The following is a 22,513-nucleotide window of genomic DNA, read 5'->3' as shown; positions in this document are numbered from 1 at the left end:
TACAGGTTTTGTACACATTTTCTGTAAATATAGCCTATGAAATATATGTAAACAGACCATAAATGTCTCAGGAGCCATTCTTGCGAACATTAGAAAAAGTTTAAAGGCCCCCACCAGAGGGCAATGCTGCCCCTATTTCAACGTAATTCCTGTCCAATAGCATAAATTGTCCTTTAGGTTCTACCTACGAAGAATGACTCAGGCAGCTAATACAAATTCCAGAATTGAGGATGGGAACGCTGTGGTGATTTCCATGTGAAGTGTTGAAATAATAACATGTTATGGGGGCACGGACATCTGTTAATGTAGCTAGCTAGCATGCTAACCGTATCTAGCTACCTCATTTCTTTTTTTTATTTAACCTTTATTTTACTAATGTTATCTGGTTTTCTTACACCTTGTTCAAAAGATTAGCCGGATTTGTCATAAGCATGTAGGGAAAACTTTGCCACTTTGTCATCTTTGGCCCTATGCTATCCTCACCAGCCGGCTGTGATTAGATCCAATTCAAATTCCGTATCAACCTATTAAAATCGTTAATGTAGTTGGACGTCATAGAACACTTTTCCATGAGAGCGTCCTTAACAGCAGTCAAACAGCACATTCTGCTGTTACTAAAACACACATTTTCAATTGGATGAATAGCTCAGTGTTGTGATCCTGGTTCCTGGTGATTTTTGATGTTTACGGCAAGTTTGAATCCTAGCTGAGATACCTTATATATACAAAAGCATGTGGACACCCCTTCAAATTGGTACTGACAGGTGTATAAAATCGAGCACACAGCAATGCAATCTCCATAGACAAACACTGTCAGTAAAAAGGGCCTAATGAGGAGCTTAGTGACTTTCATCATGGCACCGTCATAGGATGCCATCTTTTCAACGAGTAAGTTAGTCAAACTTCTGCCCTGCTAGAGCTGCCCTGGTCAACTGTAAGTGCTGTTATTGTGAGGTGAAAACGCCTAGGAGAAACAACGGCTCAGCCGCGAAGTGGTAGGCCACACAAGCCCACAAAGCGGAACCGCCAAGTGCTGAAGCGCGCAGCGCACAAAAATTGTCTGTCCTCGGTTGCAACACTCACTACCAAATTCCAAACTACCTCTGGAAGCAATGTCAGGACAAAAACTGTTCGTCAGGAGCTTCATGAAATGGGTTTCCATGGCCGACCAGCCACACACAAGCCTAAGATCATCATGCGCAATGCCAAGCGTCGGCTGGAGTGGTGTAAAGCTCGCTGCCATTGGATTCTGGAGCAGTGGAAACGCGTTCTCTGGAGTGATGAATCACGCTTCACCATCTGGCAGTCCGATGAACGAATCTGGGTTTGGCGGATGCCAGGCAACTACTACCCAATGCATAGAGCCAACTGTAAAATTTGGTGAAAGAGGAATAATAGTCTAGGGATTTTTTTCATGGTTCGGGCTAGGCCCCTTAGTTCCAGTGAAGGAGAATCTTAACACTACAGCATACAATGACGTTCTAGACGATTCTGTGCTTCCAACTTTGTGGCAACAGTTTGGGGAAGGCCCTTTCCTGTTTCAGCATGACAATGACCTCGTGCACAAAGTGAGGTCCATACAGAAATGCTTTGTCGAGATCGGTGTGGAAGAACTTGACTGGCCTGCACAGAGCCCTGACCTAATCGCCCCAACATCAGTGCCTGACCTCACTAATGCTCTTGTGGCTGAACGGAAGCAAGTCCCCGCAGCAATGTTCCAACTTCTAGTGAAAAGCCTTCCCAGAAAAGTTTAGGCTGAAAGGGGGAATGAACTCCATACTATTGCCAATCATTTTGGAATGAGATGTTCGACATGCATGTGTCCACATACTTTTGGTAATGTAGTGTATATATTTTCTTATTTGAAAAGTACAATTATATTTATTGTGTTAATGTGTTGTGAAGAGAAGATAAGTGCAGCTTACGAATACATTTATGAGAAGGTTGTTCTTGGAGTCCCTCTTGCAGACTGACACATAGGGGGGCGGCAGGGTAGCCTTGTCGTTTGAGCGTTGGACTAGGATTGTTGCATGTTCAAACCCCTGAGCTGACAAGGTACAAATCTGTCGTTCTGCCCCTGAACAGGCAGTTAACCCACTGTTCCTAGGCCATCATTGAAAATAAGAATTTGTTCTTAACTGACTTGCCTAGTTAAATAAAGGTAAATTAAAACATTTAAAAAATAGGCTACTGGCACGGCTACATAAATAATCGTCACTACTATAGGGTATATTACTTAGACTTGTAGGCCTACACTAACATGTACCACATGCTATATGCATTATTATAATAATCCACTTCGTCACGTATGTGTGGACCAGTGGTGAACAGTGTTTTCCTGAACAATAATGCTTGATAGAAGGGGGCTCAAACCCACGGTTAATGGGCACTTAATTTTCAAGTCAACCAATTTAGCAGTGTGAACCACCAGGAAAGCAATGACAGTTACTGTACATGGCAGCTTTTTGACAAGTCCATAAGGTTCTTAAAATGTGTATCTATTTATCTCTGTAAAATCTTTGTGGGGACAATGTACAATGAACTTCAATGTTGTATAGATCTCCTTTATCTTTTCTTAACTTTAAAATTTCAACATCATCAAATAACCTCTGCTTAGTCTAATACAGTGACAGCTAAAAGATACCAAAAACAATTTAGTCCAATCAAAATAATGAGTGAGGACCCAAAAGCGACTTAACAGAAACTGAGTTTATTAAAGTCCAAACAGAGATAACATAATCCTCAATCCTTTACAGGAAATGTCCAAACGGGGAAAAACATAAATCCTCTAGTTGTTGAAGGGAATTGCAGGATAAGCGGCAACAGACTGCAGGTCCCTTCGGGTAGGCGCGGGCCGTAGCGGACAGAGACACCTGCTCACACGCAGCATCTGATGATAAGGCAAAACACGACAGGACGGAACAAGGACACAGCAAACAGCAAACAAGAATCCGACAAGGACAGAGGCAGAAACCGAGAGAGAAATAGAGACCTAATCAGAGGGCAAAATAGGGGACAGGTGTGAGAGAGTAAACAAGGTCGTTAGGAGAATGAGGAACAGCTGGGAGCAGGAACGGAACGATAGAGAGAGAGAGGGATAGAGAGAGGGAAAGAAACCTAATAAGACCAGCAGGGGGAAACGAATAGAAGAGAAAGCACAGGGACAAGACATGACAATATATGACAATACATGACAGTGTGTGTGTGTGTATGTGTGTGTGTGTGTGTGTGTGTGTGTGTGTGTGTGTGTGTGTGTGTGTGTGTGTGTGTGTGTGTGTGTGTGTGTGTGTGTGTGTGTGTGTGTGTGTGTGTGTGTGTGTGTGTGTGTGTGTGTGTGTGTGTGTGTGTGTGTGTATTCAAGTAGAAAAAAACCTGTGGACTCACCCTACTTGTAGAGAAACGCCAATGCCATCCTCCTCTCTTTCATGTTGCCGCAACAGTCTGTGACTCTGTCATACAGTACATACTTTTAGTTTTTGTTGTCCTAGGAAATCTGGCTAAAATGCTTGCTCCCTAGCCTAACTTCCATTCATGTTCAACAATGAGTCAGCTAGTTAACATCAGCCTACTAGATCATGTAAAGGGCACAATTTATTAATTTATGGTTGGATCAGAATCACCATTATGATCATTGGCCAGTAGGGTTGGGCAGTTTCCAGGTTTGCATACCTTCATACCATGCCTGTGCGATCCCGGGATATACGGTATTACTGGTAGTGCACACAAGGGGTGCTATATATATTTTTTACTTTAAAAAAGCCCCAAAAACATCACTTACCAGAATGCTAACAAAATGCTAGCAAGTACGAAGGAGTTCTCATATCGGATGCCAGGTAAACGCTCATGTAGCAAACATTTACTACTAAGACAGACAACCCAGCTCATGAAGTTATGCTAGTATCTCAAAACAAAGTCTGCAGCACTCACAAAACAAATGTTTGGCAGCAGCGATCTTAATCCAAGAGGGGATTCTCTCTGCTGCTGTTACCAAGAAGATTGATTTTGCAAGTTAACGCTAGCCTCTTAGTCAACATTAGCAAGTAGCAAAACCCAGCTGGAGAGAATTTATTTGTCACATCTTAGATAGTTAACTTGATAGTTATAAGATATGTACAGTTGAAGTCGGAGGTTTACATACACCTTAGCCTTCCACAAGCTTCCCACAATAAGTTGGGTGAATTTTGGTCCATTCCTCCTGACAGAGCTGGTGTAACTGAGTCAGGTTTGTAGGCCTCCTTGCTCGCACACACTTTTTCTATAGGATTGAGGTCAGGGCTTTGTGATGGCCATTGCAATACCTTGACTTTGTTGTCCTTAAGCCATTTTGCCACTTTGGAAGTCTGCTTGGGGTCATTGTCCATTTGGAAGACCCATTTGGGACCAAGCTTTAACTTCCTGACTGATGTCTTGAGATGTTGCTTCAATATATCCAGATACATTTCCTACCTCAGTATGTCATCTATTTTGTGAAGTGCACCAGTCCCTCCTGCAGCAAGCACCAAACACAACATGATGCTGCCACCCCGGGCTTCACGTTTGGAATGGTGTTCTTCGGCTAACAAGCCCCCCATTTTTCCTCCAAAAATAACGATGGTCAATATGGCCAAACAGTTCTATTTTTGTTTAATCAGACCAGAGGACATTTCTCCAAAAAGTACAATATTTGTCCCCATGTGCAGTTGCAAACCGTAGTCTGGCTTTTTTATGGCGGTTTTGGAGCAGTGGCTTCTTCCTTGCTGAGCAGCCTTTCAGATTATGTCGATATAGGACTCATTTTACTGTGGATATAGATACTTTTGTACCTGTTTCCTCCAGCATCTTCACAAGGTCCTTTGCTGTTGTTCTGGGATTGATTTGTACTTTTCGCACCAAGGTATGTTCATCTCTAGGAGACAGAACGTGTCTCCTTCTTGAGCGGTATGATGGCTGCGTGGTCCCATGGTGTTTATACCTGCGTACTATTGTTTGTACAGATGAACGTGGTACCTTCAGGCATTTGGAAATTGCTCCCAAGGATGAACCAGACTCTGAGGTCTTGGCTGATTTCTTTTGATTTTCCCATGATGTCAAGCAAAGAGGCACTGAGTTTGAAGGTAGGCCTTGAAATAAATTGTCACGTCCTGACCTTAGTTCCTTTTTTGTGTCTCTATTTTAGTTTGGTTAGGGCGTGAGTTGGGGTGGGCATTCTATGTTTTGTGTTCTATATTTTCATTGTCCATTTGGAACTGTTTGGAACTGTTTGGCCATATTGACCATCGTTATTTTTGGAGGAAAAAGGGGGGGCTTGTTAGCCGAAGAACACCATTCCAAACGTGAAGCACGGGGGTGGCAGCATCATGTTGCTCCTTGCAGATCTGTTCGTTTGTCGGTTTGTTGTTTTTGTTCGAGTATTCATCTTTATTAAAATCATTATGAATATGTACCACGCTGCACTTTGGTCCTCTTCTCCTTCTCCCAACGACAATCGTTACATAAATCCACAGGTACACCTCCAATTGACTCAAATGATGTCAATTAGCCTATGAAAAGCTTCTAAAGCCATGACATAATTTTCTGGAATTTTCCAAGCTGTTTAAAGGCACAGTCAACTTAGTGTGTGTAACTGGAATTGTGATACAGTGAACAAATAGTGAAATAATCTGTCTGTAAAAAAATTTTGGAAAAATTACTTGTGTCATGCACAAAGTAGATGTCCTAAACGACTTGCTAAAACTATAGTTTGTTAACCTGTAGTTAACCTGTAGTGACACCCCATCCCGTGAACGGGACCGTTGTCATCATCTGACACTAATTAGCATAACGCAACGAACATAAATCTTCCTAGAAAATCTTCCTATTCATGAAAATCACAAGTGAAATATATTGGAACACAGCTTAGCCTTTTGTTAATCACCTTGTCATCTCAGATTTTCAAAATATGCTTTACAGCCAACGCTAGACAAGCATTTGTGTAAGTTTATCATACCCTAGCATGCCTTGCTAGCAGCAGGCAACCTTGTCACGGAAATCAGAAAAGCAATCAAATTAAATCGTTTACCTTTGATGAACTTCGGATGTTTTCACTCACGAGACTCCCAGGTAGACAGCCAAAGTTCATTTTTTCCCAAAAGATTATTTTTGTAAGCGAAATAGCTCCTGTTTGTTCTTCACGTTTGCCTGAGAAATCGCCCGGAAATTGCGGTCACCACAACGCCGAAATATATTCCATATTAGCTCCATAATATCGACATAAACATGGCAAACGTTGTTTAGAATCCATCCTCAAGGTGTTTTTCTAATATCTATTCGATAATATATCCGTCGGGGCAATTCGTTTTTCACTAGGACCGATTGGAGTAATGGCTACCTCTGTATTTTACGTGAGAATCTCTCTCGGAGCCACCATGTGACCACTTACGCAATGTGGCCGCCTACGGCTATTCTTCAACAGAAATGCGTACAACTATGTCACAATGCTGTAGACACCTTGGGGAATATGTAGAAAGCGTAAGCTCGGTGATGGTACATTCACAGCTGAATAGGGAGTCATTGGAACGCAGCGCTTTCAAAACCAGGGGTACTTCCGGATTGGATTCTCAGGCTTTCGCCTGCAACATCAGTTCTGTTATACTCACAGACCCTATCTTTACAGTTTTGGAAACGTTAGAGTGTTTTCTATCCAAAGCTGTCAATTATATGCATATTCTAGCATGTTTTCCTGACAAAATATCCCATTTAAAATGGGAACGTTTTTTTCCCAAAAATGAAAATACTGCCCCCTAACACCAAGAAGTTTTAACAAGAAATTTGTGGAGTGGTTGAAAAATGAGTTTTAATGACTCCAACCTAAGTGTATGTAAACTTCAGACTTCAACTGTAGCTGGCAAACATTAGTATTGAATTTCAGGAGTGACACACCTCACAAAGCTCACATTTTGCTCATTTTTCTTCTTTGTTAACAAACACACGTGACTGTCTCAAACCGCCGTTTTGAGAAACTACTACTGATAAGCTTCAAAATGAAAAAGCTTCATAATGAAAAATGTGGTAATGGGTGAAATGATGAACGCGATCTGCTTTATCTATTACCTAGTGCACAAGTTGACAGCAGGTATTAAAAAGTACAATTATTCAATGCCCAAAAAACATTACTTACCAGAATTCTAACAAAATGCTAACAAGTACAGTGGTTCCTCTTTTAAAAGTTGAGTCATACTGCGGCACACCCTGCGTGCTGCTGCAGCATTCTGTGGCACGTCATTTAATTCTCAGCCATTTCATTTGTTTCTGCAAGTTATTGCTAGTTTGACCACCAGAGGGCATCTTTGAGAAGCATTTGATAGTATTCTGTATTGGCATTACCAGAGAAGTTAAAACCTTTTTTGTAATAACATGGTATATGGGATTGATTTTAAGAAATTTGGCTTACTTAATTTGATTAATATTATGGTGTTTGTGGTGTTAAAATGCAAACAACAAAATGTAAACAACAAAAATAATATTGGAACTCTGCGGACTTCCCATGGTTTCCTATAGGGGAAATATAGGCATTTCTGTCTTTTTCGCCAAATATCTCGCAATGTGTATGTTTTTTCTTTTCAAGTCGGGTGTAACCGGTGTGAAATGGCAAGCTAGTTAGCGGGGTGCGAGCTAATAGTGTTTCAATCGGTGACATCACTGAGACCTGGAAGTAGTTGTTCCCCTTGCTCTGCAATGCTGCAACTTTGAGCAATGGGTAACAATGCTTTGAGGGTGGCTGTTGACTATGTGTGCAGAGGGTCCCTGGTTCAAAGCCAGGTAAGGGCGAGGGGAGGGACAGAAGAAAAACTGTTACACGGGCACCATTTTAATCAGGAAAATCTCCTCTTTGTAATTATGTAAGTTTGGGCAGCGAGCTCATTTGTCATCGATCACTAGACCAGAAATAGTCAGAAGTTTTTATTTTTTTCCCTACTTTTTCATTCCGAAGACATATAAGCACTGTTGACACCATCGAGGTGCCAATGTTTACTTTCTACACAAGGAGTTTTTTTTCCAGTTTCGTCAGACGAACAGATTGTAGAGGTAAAATAAAAAGGGATACATTTTAAATGGAATTCTAAGCATCACTCCAGTCAAAACAGTCTCTGCAACCGTTCGATTCCATTAATTTGCTATGGGCTCGCGCTAGTGTTCCAGTTTAGCCAGTGTTCTTAAGCCGTTTTTCAGCCTTGGGTGAATTTTGACTCGTTCTATTGTCCAGCCTATACAAAACGAATATTAGCCAGCAAGGCTCTTGATCCAGGAGGGGATTCTCTGCTGTTACCAAGTGAATGCTTGATTTTGCAAGAAGCTAACCACTTAGCTAGATAGCTAAATAACGACTAAATTTGCCAACCAAATGCACAACATCTAGTTGTGAATTCAATACTGTTATTAGATCACCTGGCGCATGCTACACAACAGTGAGTGACTCACGAGGCCCCGGTCTCGTCCGTAAGCTACATAATAATGTGACAGGTGAAATGAAGAACGCAATGTTCATTATCTCCTAACGTATTGCACAAGTTGACAGCAGGTATTTATACTAAATGTATAATAGAAAAACTTCAAATAAATAGTTTCAACAGCATTGTGGTATTGAAAAACCATCCCATGTTTTTTTCCAAATACCCCGGTAATACGGTATACAGCCCAATTCTATTAGCCAGAAAGGAGAATTAAGTTAAGCCGAAGTCCAAAACCGCAAGTCCAAATCCCTATCACCATCCAAGGCTAATTTAGGAAAGGGGCAATTTTAGCTAGCTAGCTAGCCACCAGAGGACAACAACACAACAAGATGCAATAATTCAATTTTTTTCTGTCAATTATGTTTGCTTGATGTGAAATGATTGGTGTGAAGACACATCCGAACTGGCTTCCATTTACATTTGGGGGGGGGGGTTCGCTAGGAACATTCACAGTTGAGCTTGCTCAGGTTAGCTCAACGCTGATTCCCTATTATTTTATAGGGGCCAAATACTCTCTGGCCTCCCTTGCATTCAATGATACAGCCGGCAACCATATCATACTCTTTTTGACCAGACAGCATCAGATAGATGGGCTACTGTTAGAGGAATTTAATTCCTATATGTTCGTTTACCAAAGCAAAACACTTTGTCCGTTTCTAAGAATTTGTAAGGTTCTTATTTGCATAAAATAGACAAAGATCAGTCTCAAAATTAATCAGTAGCGTTTATTCCCGAGAGCTCTGGTCATAATACCATGTACATTGGTTTATATACCTCACATTTCATCATAAATGTCCCTCCTCTCAGATACAATGGCAATATAGTTCACAAGCCTTCTCACATTGTCTGCCACCTGTTAAACAATCTACTACAAGCTCAAGGTCTCTCCCCTCCCTGGGTAGGGACAGAATGTCCTGTAAGAAACACAGTATTCCAGCCGGTCTGACGATAGCTCCATTAGTTTCTAACAAGGAACAGAAGTCCTAGTTCTAATTCTTGACTAAAACTACACACCTTATATTCAGTATTATGATTATAATAAGATTCCTACGTTCATACAGTAACAGAGTACTATTCTGTTTAGTTATAATTCTAAGCTAAATGGATACATAATTTAGTCATTATTCATAAAAATCCCATAACAGCTACACATACCGAGACAGAGGGGCTCTGTTTCACTTGTTCTGATGCTTTCTCCTGTGTGATACATTCAGCCTCTTGTAAAATTGAAGGGAAATGACGAAACACAGAAAGATGAGAGAAACAACATGAGCCTAGTCAAGGATGCGATGATCATGAAATATTAGCACTCTCCACTTAAAACAGATGAAAGTGAAGGGGAACAAAAGTCAACTTTGACTTAGGAGTTTTAAATATACCTCTGGTGGCCAAGTTGACCTATTTTAAGAAATGCCATTGGTCTGTAGAGAAAACGTTTAAGATATTTGTGCCAGGTTATGTAATGGGAACAGCTAACATGTAGCTATTGATCACATGCAACTATGTCAACGGTTTTAATTGGCTGATGTTTAAACTTTTTCTACTTGTTCGCAAGTATGGCCCTTCAATGTTTGTTTTATTGGAAAGCTGTGAGTGTTACTGTATAATATTATACAATACCTGTACTTGTTGCATTTACAATTTGTCCTAGCAACTTCTTTCAGCCAGTGTATGGCTGTGTAGTGACCGCATTGTTTGTATGCAATGTTGGCATATTGGCAGTTAATTGGAAACATTTCTGGAATCATTCCTTTCAAACTGGCTGGCTAACTAGCTAATAAACACACTGTGAAGATAATCGTCAAATTCATTGTTTTACACAATATCTTATCACAACCATGGTTGACCAACTCCTTGACCAAAATGCCTGACCCTTTATACTGTCATAATACCTTTCATGTCAATACTAGAATTCTAATTCTAGTATTCTAATTCTTAATTCTGTGGCTGGACCAATGTCCCACCTCCAGCTCTCTCTCTCTGCTACAGGGTGTGTGTCTATGTTTGTTTCTGGGATCTCTCTGCTTTGTGTGTGTGTGTGTGTGTGTGTGTGTGTGTGTGTGTGTGTGTGTGTGTGTGTGTGTGTGTGTGTGTGTGTGTGTGTGTGTGTGTGTGTGTGTGTGTGTGTGTGTGTGTGTGTGTGTGTGTGTGTGTGTGTGTGTGTGTGTGTGTGTGTGTGTGTGTGTGTGTGTGTGTGTGTGTTCGAGCTTCTGTCTTACCCAGGATGCCATCAGCAGCTTGCGGCTGACCCTGATTTGGCCTCCCCTCCGGATTTCTCTGTCTGTCAACGCAAGCTTCGTCCTCTCTCTCTCTCTGTCTCACGCCTGCTTCTCTGTCTTCTCCTTGTTCTGTCTTGTTCTGTGTCCTTTCTCCAGGCCAAAGTGGAAAACAAGGTCCTAAATTACAAAGATCTGGCCGCTCTGCCTAAGATTAAAGCTATTTATGACGTGCAGCGGCCCGATCTCATTCCCTATGAGTCTTATCACAGATACTCCTCTGATGACAGGCTAGAACGCTACAGCTATGGGGAGGTACTGAGACGCTAGTGCTACTCTAGTTGCCTTTTATGTGTGTGGGTGTGTGATGCCCCTGCACTGTGCCTGCCATCTCTGTGTCTCCCTGTTGCTACATCCCCCCCAGCTTCCCACTTTAGCCCCCGTATGGTTGTACCGTGGTCACGTCGCGCACCATCTTAAAACATGACTACATCCTTGTGAGTCTTCTGCTTTGGTCACAGATTTGAATTGATCTTTGAGAGACACTCAACAATAAATAATGTCAATTAAGCTTTATGTTTTCACGCCAAGTCCTCTCTTAACTATTCATTTAGATTACTTCACACCAGTAAACCAAAGCCACAGACGCAATGGATTCCTCATGTTTACTGTCAGATTTCATATGTGCTTGTCTTAACATAATAACTTTATGAACAACTACACAGAAAAAGGACTTATTATTCAGTCATATTATTCGTGGTTTAGTAAGCTCACAAGTCTCATTTGAATAGCACACTGCTAAATAATTCTGGAGAGCATGATGCTATTGACTGACTGATTCCAACTCCTCTATTCATTCCTCTTCTCTACAGTCTCTGGGGACTCTCTCTCCACACTCTCAGGTAATTCCATTCCATACACTACTGCACTGAATCAGTTGACAGATGGTGTCACGCCCTGACCGTAGAGATCTTTTTATTCTCTATGTTTGGTTGGTCAGGGTGTGACTCGGGTGGGTTCTCAATCAGGGAAAGCTGTCTATCGTTGTCTCTGATTGGGAATCATACTTAGGCAGACTTTTTTCCTTTTGTATTTTGTGGGTAGTTGTCTTTGTTAGTGGCCTGTATAAGTAAGCTTCACGTTCGTTTTTGTTGTTTCTTGTTTTGTTGGCGACATTTATAATAAAGAAAAATGTACGCTCACCACGCTGCACCTCGGTCCGGTCATTTCCACGATTTCGACGAGTGTAACAGATTGCTGAAGAGGAATAAGTCTGGGATGGGCATATTTGGATTGTGTACACACTGTATGTGTGATATATTTGGGTCCATGTGGCCTTAGAAGGGACTCAATTGACTCAATTAAAACTCTCATTGGACTTGATTAAATAAAGTCAGTTGTTAGATGAAAGAAAGGAAAAAGTGAATAGTGTGTCTAGAGGGTAATGTTTTGATATACAGTGCCTTCGGATAGTATTCAGACCCCTTGCCTTTTTTCCAAGCTACATACGTTTTCCAACCTACAATGTGAATGTTTAAATTATGTATTCAATATAGACAAGAAAAATACAATAATTTGTGTGTTATTAGTTTAAGCACACTATGTTTGTCTATTGTTGTGACTTGGATGAAGATCAGATCAAATTTGATGACCAATTTATGCAGAAATCCAGGTAATTCCAAAGGGTTCACATACTTTTTCTTGCCACTGTATATAAGATCCCACCGTTGAAGGTGCATGTCAGAGCAAAAACCATGTAATGAGGTCGAAGGAATTGTCTGTAGAGCAGGATTGTGTCAAGGTACAGATCTGGGGAAGGGTACCAAAAAGTTCTGCAGCATTGAAGGTCCCCAAGAACACAGTGGCCTTCATCATTCTTAAATGGAAGAAGTTTGCAACCACCAAGACTCTTCCTAGAGCTGACCGCCCGGCCAAACTGAGCAATCGAGGGAGAAGGCCTTGGTCAGGGAGGTGACCAAGAACCTGATGGTCACTCTGACAGAGCTCTAGATTTCCTCTGCGGAGATGGGAGAACCTTCCAGAATGACAATCATCTCTGCAGCACTCCACCAATCAGGCCTTTATTGTAAAGTGGTCAGATGAAAGCCACTCCTCAGTAAGGCACATGACAGCCCCATTGGAGTTTGCCAAAAGGAACCTAAAGACTCTCAGACCATGAGAAACAAGATTCTCAGGTCTGATGAAACTAAGATTGAACTCTGAATGCCAAATGTCACATCTGAAGGAAACCTGGCACCATCCCTACAGGGAAGCAAGGTAGTGGGGATGATTTCCAGCAGCAGGGACTGGGAGACTATTCAGGGTTGAGGAAACGGAGCAAAGTACAGAGAGATTCTTGATGAAAACCTTATCCAGAGCACTCAGGACCTCAGATTGGAGCGAATGTTCACCTTCCAACAGGACAGGTGAACATTCAAGACTACGCAGGAGTGGCTTCGAGACAAGTTTCTGAATGTCCTTGAGTGGCAAAGCCAGAGACCGGACTTGAGCCCAATCGAACTTCTCTGGAGAGAAGGAATGGAATGCTCTCCATTCAACCTGAAAGAGCTTGAGAGGATCTTCAGGGAAGAATGGGAGAACTCCCCAAATACAGGTATGCCAAGCTTGTAGCGTCATACCCAAGAAGACTCAAGGCTGTAATCACTGCAATAGGTGCTTCAACAAAGTGCAGAGTAAAAGGTCTGAATACTTATGTAAATTTGATATTCAGTTTTTATTTAGCATAAATTAGTAAAAAATTCTAAAAACGTGTTTTTGATTTGTCATTATGGGTTATTGTATGTAGATTGATGAATGGAAAAATTATTCAATACATTTTAGAATAAGGCTGTAACGTAACAACATTTGGAAAAGGTCAAGGGGTCTGAATACTTTCCAAAGGCACTGTAGATGGTGCCAGACAGACAGACAGACAGACAGACAGAGCCCTGCAGACAATGACCTGCTACTGTGTTTCCCAGGACATCTATGACAGCATGGAGCTGAGACAGAGGCGCTTGTCCAGCCCAGGCTTCATAGACTCTCCCACCTACAGTCACCATGGCATGTCCCCCACCATGTCCACCTCCCGCTCCCCACAACACTGCTACCGCCCAGGTGAGTTACAAAACGTCACTCGACCACGTCACACAGCACTACACATAGGCAGGAGAAACTCCTCCATGAAAATGTTCATAAAGATGAAATAGCGTAAATCATTTTGCCGTAAAATTTCAAGCAAGAAAGCAATAGTGGACTGAGTTTGATCAGGTTCGGAAGGCGTCAGAGTGTGTGGAGATGTGTTTTATCCCTATGCCTTATGTTTGCTTCCTTGTATAGGTGACTGGAACAACATTAGTTTCAGGTTAACCCACTCAGGATTAGGCGCCGCTCATGCACCCACATCGCAATCCCCTCCAGTACTACCACTCACATCACACCACTGTCATATCTTCTCCAGACTCCTCTTTGAGTCTGATAACACTGTAGTATATACAGTACTGTGGGTATTATGTTCACGTGGTGGTGGTTGTGGTGGTGGTGGTATACTACTGGGGATTGCTCTTCCCACCATTCTCTCACGCTACAACATCCATCCCTGTCTAATAGCAGGTCATGAACCCTCGTTAGACCCTGCTGAACTAAATGAACTGAAGCAGGCATTAGATAGTTTGTATCACGCTTTGCCACTGTTCAAAGGACGTATCATTCTTCTCTAGTGGCGATGCATAGAGCTATGCTAGTCTTAAAGTCATCAAATATGTAGAAAACCATCATGGCAGACTTGGCAGTTGCTTTATGTTTTTGTTTCCTCTGCACACAGTCAGGCATAGTAGACATTTAGTCCTAATAACTAAACTGTCTACTGTCTCTGACTGGCTGTGTCTCTGTGAGTGTGGGCTGAGCTTTGGCTGTGGGATGGAATGGGTCTGGTTAAGGGGTGGTGCCAATCCTTGGCTCATGCTCTCGTTTCTGTCACTGTCATTGGTCTTGGGCTGACTGTCTGCAGGCACTGAGAGTGGCAGGAGCTCTCCCTATTACAGTCAGCTTGATGCCAGACCCACCACGCACACCGCCTACCAAGCCCCCAAGCATTTCCATGTGCCAGGTAGGCCTCTGCTTTTCCTGTCCTTCACACCCATCCTCCATCCTCTTCCTCCAGACTGTCCTCTACTGAAGTCAGACCTACAAGGTTTTTCAAAGGTCACAATATGGGGGGACATGTTACGGCCTACTTACTTCATTACCCCAGCCTCCACCTGACTGTGTGTATTACCATGTCTCTCTGCATTGCTCATTTACAATGACATCCTCACCCCATCAATCATGGGCCGTTATTCAGGCTTAATCACGCCGTCACAGGTTGTATGGCCTTATTACCCTGTGTTGTCTGCCAGTAGCTGAGCAGTAGCTCTTCCTCTTCTATTCTCTGTACCGAGCGTCTGTTGAAATCAGATGCTGTGGCCGTCCCCGTCCATCTGTTGATACTGTGTATCATTTGCCTGTGTACATGCACATGCAGTAGCCATTATGCACTCATCTGTTTTTATTGATGGTGTCACTTTTACCTCAGCCGCCTTACTCATGCTGCGCCGTGTGTTGACACGTTTCCAGCTGAGCTAAGGGTTTCTGTGTGGAGGGACCTTGGTTTATGAGTCAGCAGACAGAGAGACAGGCAGACAGAGAGACAGGCAGACAGAGAGACAGGCAGACAGAGAGACAGGCAGACAGAGAGACAGGCAGACAGAGAGACAGGCAGACAGAGAGAGAGACAGGCAGACAGAGAGACAGAGAAACAGGCAGACAGAGAGACAGAGTGAGAGGTTTGTTAAGGATCCAACATGTGAAAGAGATATAACAGGCTCTGTAGGTGAAGAGTGGCCTACTCTGGGGGTTGTCTGTTCTCTACTCTGTCCAGACAAGGATGGCAAATTATTGGCAAAAAGTGTTATTTATTCCATATGTTTGATGCATTTTTTTAAAAAGTCTACAGTACAACTTCTAACAACTTTAACACCTACAACACTTTCTTCTTCTACCATGAACCATGGCAGGTAGCCTAGAGGTTAGTGTTGGGCCAATAACCGTAAGGTTGCTGGTTTGAATACCCGGGCTGACAAGGTTTCAAATCTGTTGATTTACCTTTGAGCGAGGCACTTAACCCTAAAAAAAAACACATTTTACTGCACCTCCCCCCTCTTCTCTTTTTTCCCTTTTCTCTTTTCACTGTTTCATTTCCTCTCTCTCATTTTGTGTCCTCAGCCACAGGCGAGCCCAACATCTACAGGAAACCTCCCATCTATAAGAGACATGGTATATGTGTGGGGCTGCCTGTCACGAGGCACGGCTCCTCTCTGTTTAGAGACATTTGTCTGTGATGTGTTTCAGCTGTGATTGATGTGTGTGTGTTGTATGTGTCCCAACAAAACCCCACATCTGAATGTGTCAGCCTCTTACAACGATAATCAAGCTAAAACATTAACCACCATCAATGGTAGCTACCTGATTGGAAGCAAAAAAAAAGAGTGAGAGGATGGAATGCTATTGGCCATATTTATCTTCCATAATAACCGATTGATTTGATAACCACAGATCTAATCTGATATGATACCTATTAACCCTCCTGCTGTGTTCATTTCATGTTAATTCATTCTGTGTTTCCGGTCCAAAAGGACCGCCCCATTATAGCTGATTATAAATCCATAATAATACATATATTATCACCTAATGTTGTGTTAGATCTTTTTATCAACTTACGTTCTTGTGGACATTACACGTTTTGAACTTCTATTTGCTATTTATGGCCTGTGGGCCTCATTGACCTGAGCTCATACAACTCGTTTTTGAGTAGAAAAAAGCATAATGTATGGATTATTTTGACTATAACAAATACTCCGATGAAACATGTTGTGCTATTTATCACAGACTACTTTTTGTCCAAGTTTAACAAGGACTCTCTTCTCCTCACCAGTGTCATGATCAAAGATATGATCAAGAGCCTCACATACAGTGTATCGTTTGGTCATTGTGCTGCCACAGAATGAATTGTGAACAAGGCCTTAAAAAAGCTTTATATACCAGAGCTATGAGAAATTGTGTGTGTGTGTGTGTGTGTGTGTGTGTGTGTGTGTGTGTGTGTGTGTGTGTGTGTGTGTGTGTGTGTGTGTGTGTGTGTGTGTGTGTGTGTGTGTGTGTGTGTGTGTGTGTGTGTGTGTGTGTGTGTGTGTGTGTGTGTGTGTGTGTGTGTGTGTGTGTGCTCAAACATACATGCATGTGGGAGTCTGGGAGAGGAAGTTTGTCCATTTGATGAATGGGCATGTGCCTGAACAAAATGTTACACACTAATTGTAGTCTCACCCATTCATTTCTAATGACCGGGATCACCACAGGTGTAAAAAAGTTCAATAAAACACCCAAAATGTAATGAAAATCATCCAAATGTATATTGTGTGTTCAGATGCCCTGTGTGGACAAAGTCATGGAACCTTATGACAATCAGATTGATTAAATGAGCAACATTTTTTCCAGAGAGAACACAGCAGGAGGGTTAAAACGCTTCTCAGTGCTGAGGCTCCACATCCTAGTTTGAAGCTGGCTAACTGTTTCTGTCGTACTGTATATACTTTGCATGCTATTAACCAACTTGAACAGAGTGTACCTCCACCTAATTCCCACCACGGTTAACTGAGAAGGAACATGCTGATCTTGTTTCATGGATTCACTGGGTTTATTAGTGAGACTTGTCTTGCATGATCTCAATACATTATGCTAATGCTAGTACATTATGTCAAACTGCTGTTGGCAAGAAAGAAGCATCAATATTCCTTCCTTTTTGCTAATATTTTGAACAAAATTGTATTTTAATGGCCCAGTAATGGCAGTAATTTTTTTTTACGTACTTCTTTCATTTGCGGTGTGACTGTGAATATCATTTCTGTTTCTTGTGCTACAGTACGTGATGCACGGCCATTTTACCTCTAGACTTCAGAGATACTCAGTTTCCCTATTTCATGGTTGAGTAGTTGTGCATGTCATTAGGCCGCATTGCTCACCGTAAGAGTATATACAGTATATATATATGTGTCAGTGTCTCTCTGTACTGTTCACTCTCCTGTATGGTTGTGTACATTACAGACTCATGGCGTTTCTCTGTTAAGATACAGTAGCATCAAACATACCACAGAGACGTTGGGATAATATGCTTCAGCATTAATATAGCCTACAGTAATTATTTGCGCATAAAACCAATTGCTCCCAAGTTGTTGTGCTAGTAAAGATCCCCTCTCAACAGGTACTCACATTAGACAAAGACTGTGCATTGAGGCCCCAAAAAAATGTCCTTCCTGCTACTCTGAAAAACCACATCATATTGAGCAGCACAATCTCAGTGTTCACTGAGAGGAAACATGGTTTGAACACGTTCCCATTTCCCATTCAAATGCCAGAGAGAGGAGGAGAAACAGAGCAGAAATGATCTCTTTCATTCATAATACATTCAAGGGGATGTCACATCTCTGGGTACAAGCAATAGGGATAGATGTAGGCTGTCGTATGCGCACAGGCTCATAATAGCACTATGGATCACAACAGTGTGTAGACCACACTACACACACACACCTAACACAAGTATAATATGTTGAGAATGAGAAACCTGCCTTAGGTTAAGGGTTACCACTTCCACAGCCCCTTGTGATCCAGACTGGGCTCATTGTCCGACCTGTTGAGAGCTGATTCTGAATTCCATCAGCACACGCAACTTTCTGACTGACTCAGTGCTCCTGTCCTCCAATAGTTATTGCCACCTTATGATTTGCAATGCAATCATCTCATGCTGGAGTCCCACCAGAACCTGTGCAGAGGTGGCTAGAAATGGATAGAAATCATTGTGAGCAGAGTGGTCATCTATCAACAGAGAGGTGGACAGAGGTACGATGAGTTGACATCAGGCGCTGAGTTACAGGACTTGACAGGCTTCCTTCCACGGTCCACCTAGTCATTTATGACAGAGAGGGTGGGGTCACATTATGTCTGTGTGTGTGGTTTTACCTGTGGCCTGTAATGCACATAACTGTTTGCTTAATCCACATGGAGGGTAACAGTGTTAACTTTGCTAGAGAGCTTTACAAGTTTCCTTGTCTGTTTAAATCCTAGCTGATTGGTTTACCTTCATGTGTGTAGAAGATCTGTTTGGTTCTTTATTTTTTTTATCTATGTGGATAATATAACCTTCCTTCTTTTCACTCTCCCTCTCCCTTTATCCTGCTTTACTGTCCTTGGTCAACTCTCCTCTTTGTAAGTACCTGGGCCAGTCTATCTTTATCTGAACACTTACCAGTGCCTCAGATACACTATTATTTGTGGTTAATATTGGCATCTCTATCCTTATTTACCTCCCCCTCGCTCTGTCTTTCCCTCTGTCGTCCATGGCCTTGAGAGTCATCTTGCTGTGTATTAATTAGCTCATTAACCTGAGTGGTCTTTTGTCACTCCTCTTAGAGACTAACTATACTGCCTGACTTCCCACCACATCTCTGACTGCCTCACTCGGTCTGCTTTACTGCAAGACCTAAACAAACAGGCTAGACACAGTCATTACTGGGAGAGGAATTACTGTTCTCTCTCAGGCAGGCTGTCATCGAGTGTGTGTGTGTGTGTGTGTGTGTGTGTGTGTGTGTGTGTGTGTGTGTGTGTGTGTGTGTGTGTGTGTGTGTGTGTGTGTGTGTGTGTGTGTGTGTGTGTGCGTGTGCGTGTGCGTGTGTGTGCGTGTGCGTGTGTGTGTGCGCGTGCTTTCACCTCATCGTGTTCTCTCCCTACAGGTGATTCTGACTACTCAGCCACAAAGAGTAAAACCAGCGAGGACATCCTCCAGACCTCCCAGTTTCCCGACTCGTATTCTCCTGACCACTACCACCAGCAGTCTAACTACTACCCCTACACCCCCTCTCCCAAAGGTACTGCTTCCGGAGGACCAAGAGCACTCACTGTTGGCTAAATGGGTTATTGAGAAATTGACTGGATGTATATCGATCAAGTTGTTAGATATTGAAAGAGAGCACGTCTTGGTCATAGATTTCCCGTGTCATTTCAACTCTCAACTCTATGTCTTACAGTAACCAGGTTTCCATCCAACTTTTTAATGTACATCGGATAGAAAAAAATTCACGACAGGCCTGATTGTCGATAAACTTTCCAAATCTCGACAAAACAAAATACGCTAGACAAGGTTGGATCTTTTTTTTGTCTGTAAAATGAATACTGCGAGAAATGGCAGTGGGAAAAACTTTCTTGATCAAATATTGAGATAATAACCTTCCAATTGAAGTAGAATTGGAAACACCTGATGACATGTTGTGTGGTCGCCCCACTACGACTCAGGAAAGCTGGCAGTTTATTGTACCACAGCTGAAATAAATGATGATGAACATCACAGGGTGGTGAATGTGCACGGTGATGAGTTTGATGCTCCTTTCCAGTAAATATTGAGGGCGACATGAGGATTGATGCTTGGCTGCTGTTTGACTAGTAAAAAATAATCTCTTTTGTCCATAATAATCTCGTCATGTAAGCTATGTCTGTGAGCTGTTGGCTAGAGCACACGTGTCAAGACCAGAGTGGGCACAATCACTATATAACAAATCAAATTTCATTTGTCACATGCTTCATACACAATGGGTGTAGACTAACAGAGAAATGTTCACTTACGGCCCTTGTCAACAATACAGAGATATACAAAAAATAGTAGAAACATTTGAGTAATAACACAACATAAATACACAATGAGTAACGATAACTTGGCTATACAGTACATTCGGAAAGTATTCAGACCCCTTGACTCTTTCCACATTTACGTTGCAGCCTTATTCTAAAATCCACATTTTTCCCTCATCAATCTACACACAATACCCCATAATGACAAAACAGAAACGGGTTTATCTGAAATATCACATTTACATAAGTATTCAGACCTTTCACCCAGTACTTTGTTGAAGCACCTTTTGGCAGCGATTAGAGTCTTCTTGGATATGACGTTCCCATTCCTCTCTATCTCCCAGTCCCTGCCACTGAAAAACATTCCCACAGCATGATGCTGCCACCATCATTCTTCGCCATAGGGATGGTGCCAGGTTTCCTGGCATTCAGGGCATAGAGTTCAATTTTGGTTTCATCAGACCAGAGAATCTTGTTTCTCATGGTCTGAGAGTCATTTAGGTGCCCTTTGGCAAACTCCAAGAGCGATGTCATGTGTATTTTACTGAGGAGTGGCTTCCGTCTGGCTACTCTATCATAAAGGACTGATTGGTTGAGTTCTGCAGAGATGGTTGTCCTTCTGGAAGGTTCTCCCATCTCCACAGAGGAACTCTAGAGCTCTGTCAGAGTAACCATCAGGTTCTTGATCACCTGCCTGACTAAGGCCCTACTCCTAGATTGCTCAGTTTGGCCAGGCGGCCAGCTCTAGGAAGAGTCTTGGTGGTTCCAAACTTGTCCATTTCAGAATGATGGAGGCCACTGTGTTCTTGGGGATCTTCAATGCTGCAGACATTTGTCAGTACTCTTCCTCAGATCTGTGCCTCGGCACAATCCTGTCTCGAGCTCTACGGACAATTCCTTCGATCTCATGGCTTGGTTTCTGCTCTGACATGCACTGTCAACTGCGGGACCTTATATAGACAGGTGTGTGCCTTTCCAAATCATGTCCAATATCCGCAGGTGGACTCCAATTAAGTTGTAGAAACATCTCAATAATGATCAATGGAAACTGAATGCACCTGAGCTCAATTTCTAGTCACATAGCAAAGGGTCTCAATACTTATGTAAATAAGGTATTTCAGTTTTTTATTAAAAAAAATAATAACTGCTTTCGCTTTGTCATTATGGGGTAATGTGTGTATTTTTTAAAGCAATTTTAGAATAAAGGCTGTAACATAAAAAATTGTGGAAAAAGTCAAGGGGTCTGAATACTTTCCGAAGGTATTGTATACACGGGGTACCAGTATTGAGTCGAGGTAGAAATGTACACTACCGTTCAAAACTAGACACTCTAATGTACTTGTCCTCTTGCTCAGTTGTGCACTGGGGCCTCCACTCCTCTTTCTATTCTGGTTGGAGACAGTTTGCGCTGGTCTGTGAAGGGAGTAGTACACAGCGTTGTACGAGATCTTCAGTTTCTTGGCCATTTCTCGTATTGAATAGCCTTTATTTATCAGAACAAGAATAAACTGAGTTTCAGAAGAAAGGTCTTTGTTTCTGGCCATTTTGAGCCTGTAATCGAACCCACAAATGCTGATGCTCCAGATACTCAACCAGTCTTCTTTAATTAGCACAACCGTTTTCAGCTGTGCTAACATAATTGCAAAAGGGTTTTCTAGTGATCAATTAGTCTTTTAAAATTATAAACTTGGATTAGCTAACACAACGTGCCATTGGAACACAGGAGTGATGGTTGCTGATAATGAGCTTCTGTACGCCTATGTAGATATTCCGTTAAAAATCATCAGAATTTTTAACGACATGAACATTTTTTGAAACGACATTTTTACAACATGAACAATGTCTACACTGTATCTCTGATCAATTTGATGTTATTTGGACAAATGGACAAAAAAAAACGTGTTTTTCTTTCAAAAACAAGGACATTTCTAAGTGACCCCAAACTTTTGAACGGTAGTGTACATGTTGTACACGGTGTACACGGTGAAACACGCTGCTGCTTCTTTATGGGACCAAACTCTTTCAAAAGTTTTTCATTTAAACCTTTTCAAAGTTTAAAACATAGAGATCAGCCTGTAAATGGAGGCAGCTGAAGTCTGAATCATGTGAGGGTGTTGGGAA

The 22,513-nt window shown here is 42.1% G+C and overlaps 1 protein-coding gene across 7 annotated transcripts in view; it reads left to right on the top strand.

Annotated features, from left to right (window-relative positions):
• LOC123999693 (actin-binding LIM protein 3-like) overlaps positions 1-22,513 on the top strand; it is a 156,112-nt gene that overhangs the window by 117,150 nt on the left and 16,449 nt on the right. For 2 of the 7 annotated variants that reach the window (XM_046305682.1, XM_046305681.1), the window contains exons 10-15: positions 10,844-10,999; positions 11,557-11,586; positions 13,666-13,801; positions 14,694-14,792; positions 15,947-15,997; positions 19,501-19,635. In XM_046305682.1, the coding sequence (XP_046161638.1) occupies positions 10,844-10,999; positions 11,557-11,586; positions 13,666-13,801; positions 14,694-14,792; positions 15,947-15,997; positions 19,501-19,635 (607 nt within the window). The remainder of the gene's footprint in view (positions 1-10,843; positions 11,000-11,556; positions 11,587-13,665; positions 13,802-14,693; positions 14,793-15,946; positions 15,998-19,500; positions 19,636-22,513) is intronic. The other 5 variants (XM_046305683.1, XM_046305688.1, XM_046305687.1 and 2 more) reach the window with 5 other exon arrangements.

The sequence above is a fragment of the Oncorhynchus gorbuscha genome, linkage group LG16 (assembly GCF_021184085.1).
Source record: "Oncorhynchus gorbuscha isolate QuinsamMale2020 ecotype Even-year linkage group LG16, OgorEven_v1.0, whole genome shotgun sequence".
NCBI classification, from domain to species: domain Eukaryota; kingdom Metazoa; phylum Chordata; class Actinopteri; order Salmoniformes; family Salmonidae; genus Oncorhynchus; species Oncorhynchus gorbuscha.
The sequence above is the reverse complement of the archived record's forward strand: the minus strand, read 5'-3'. Positions and strand labels throughout refer to the sequence as shown.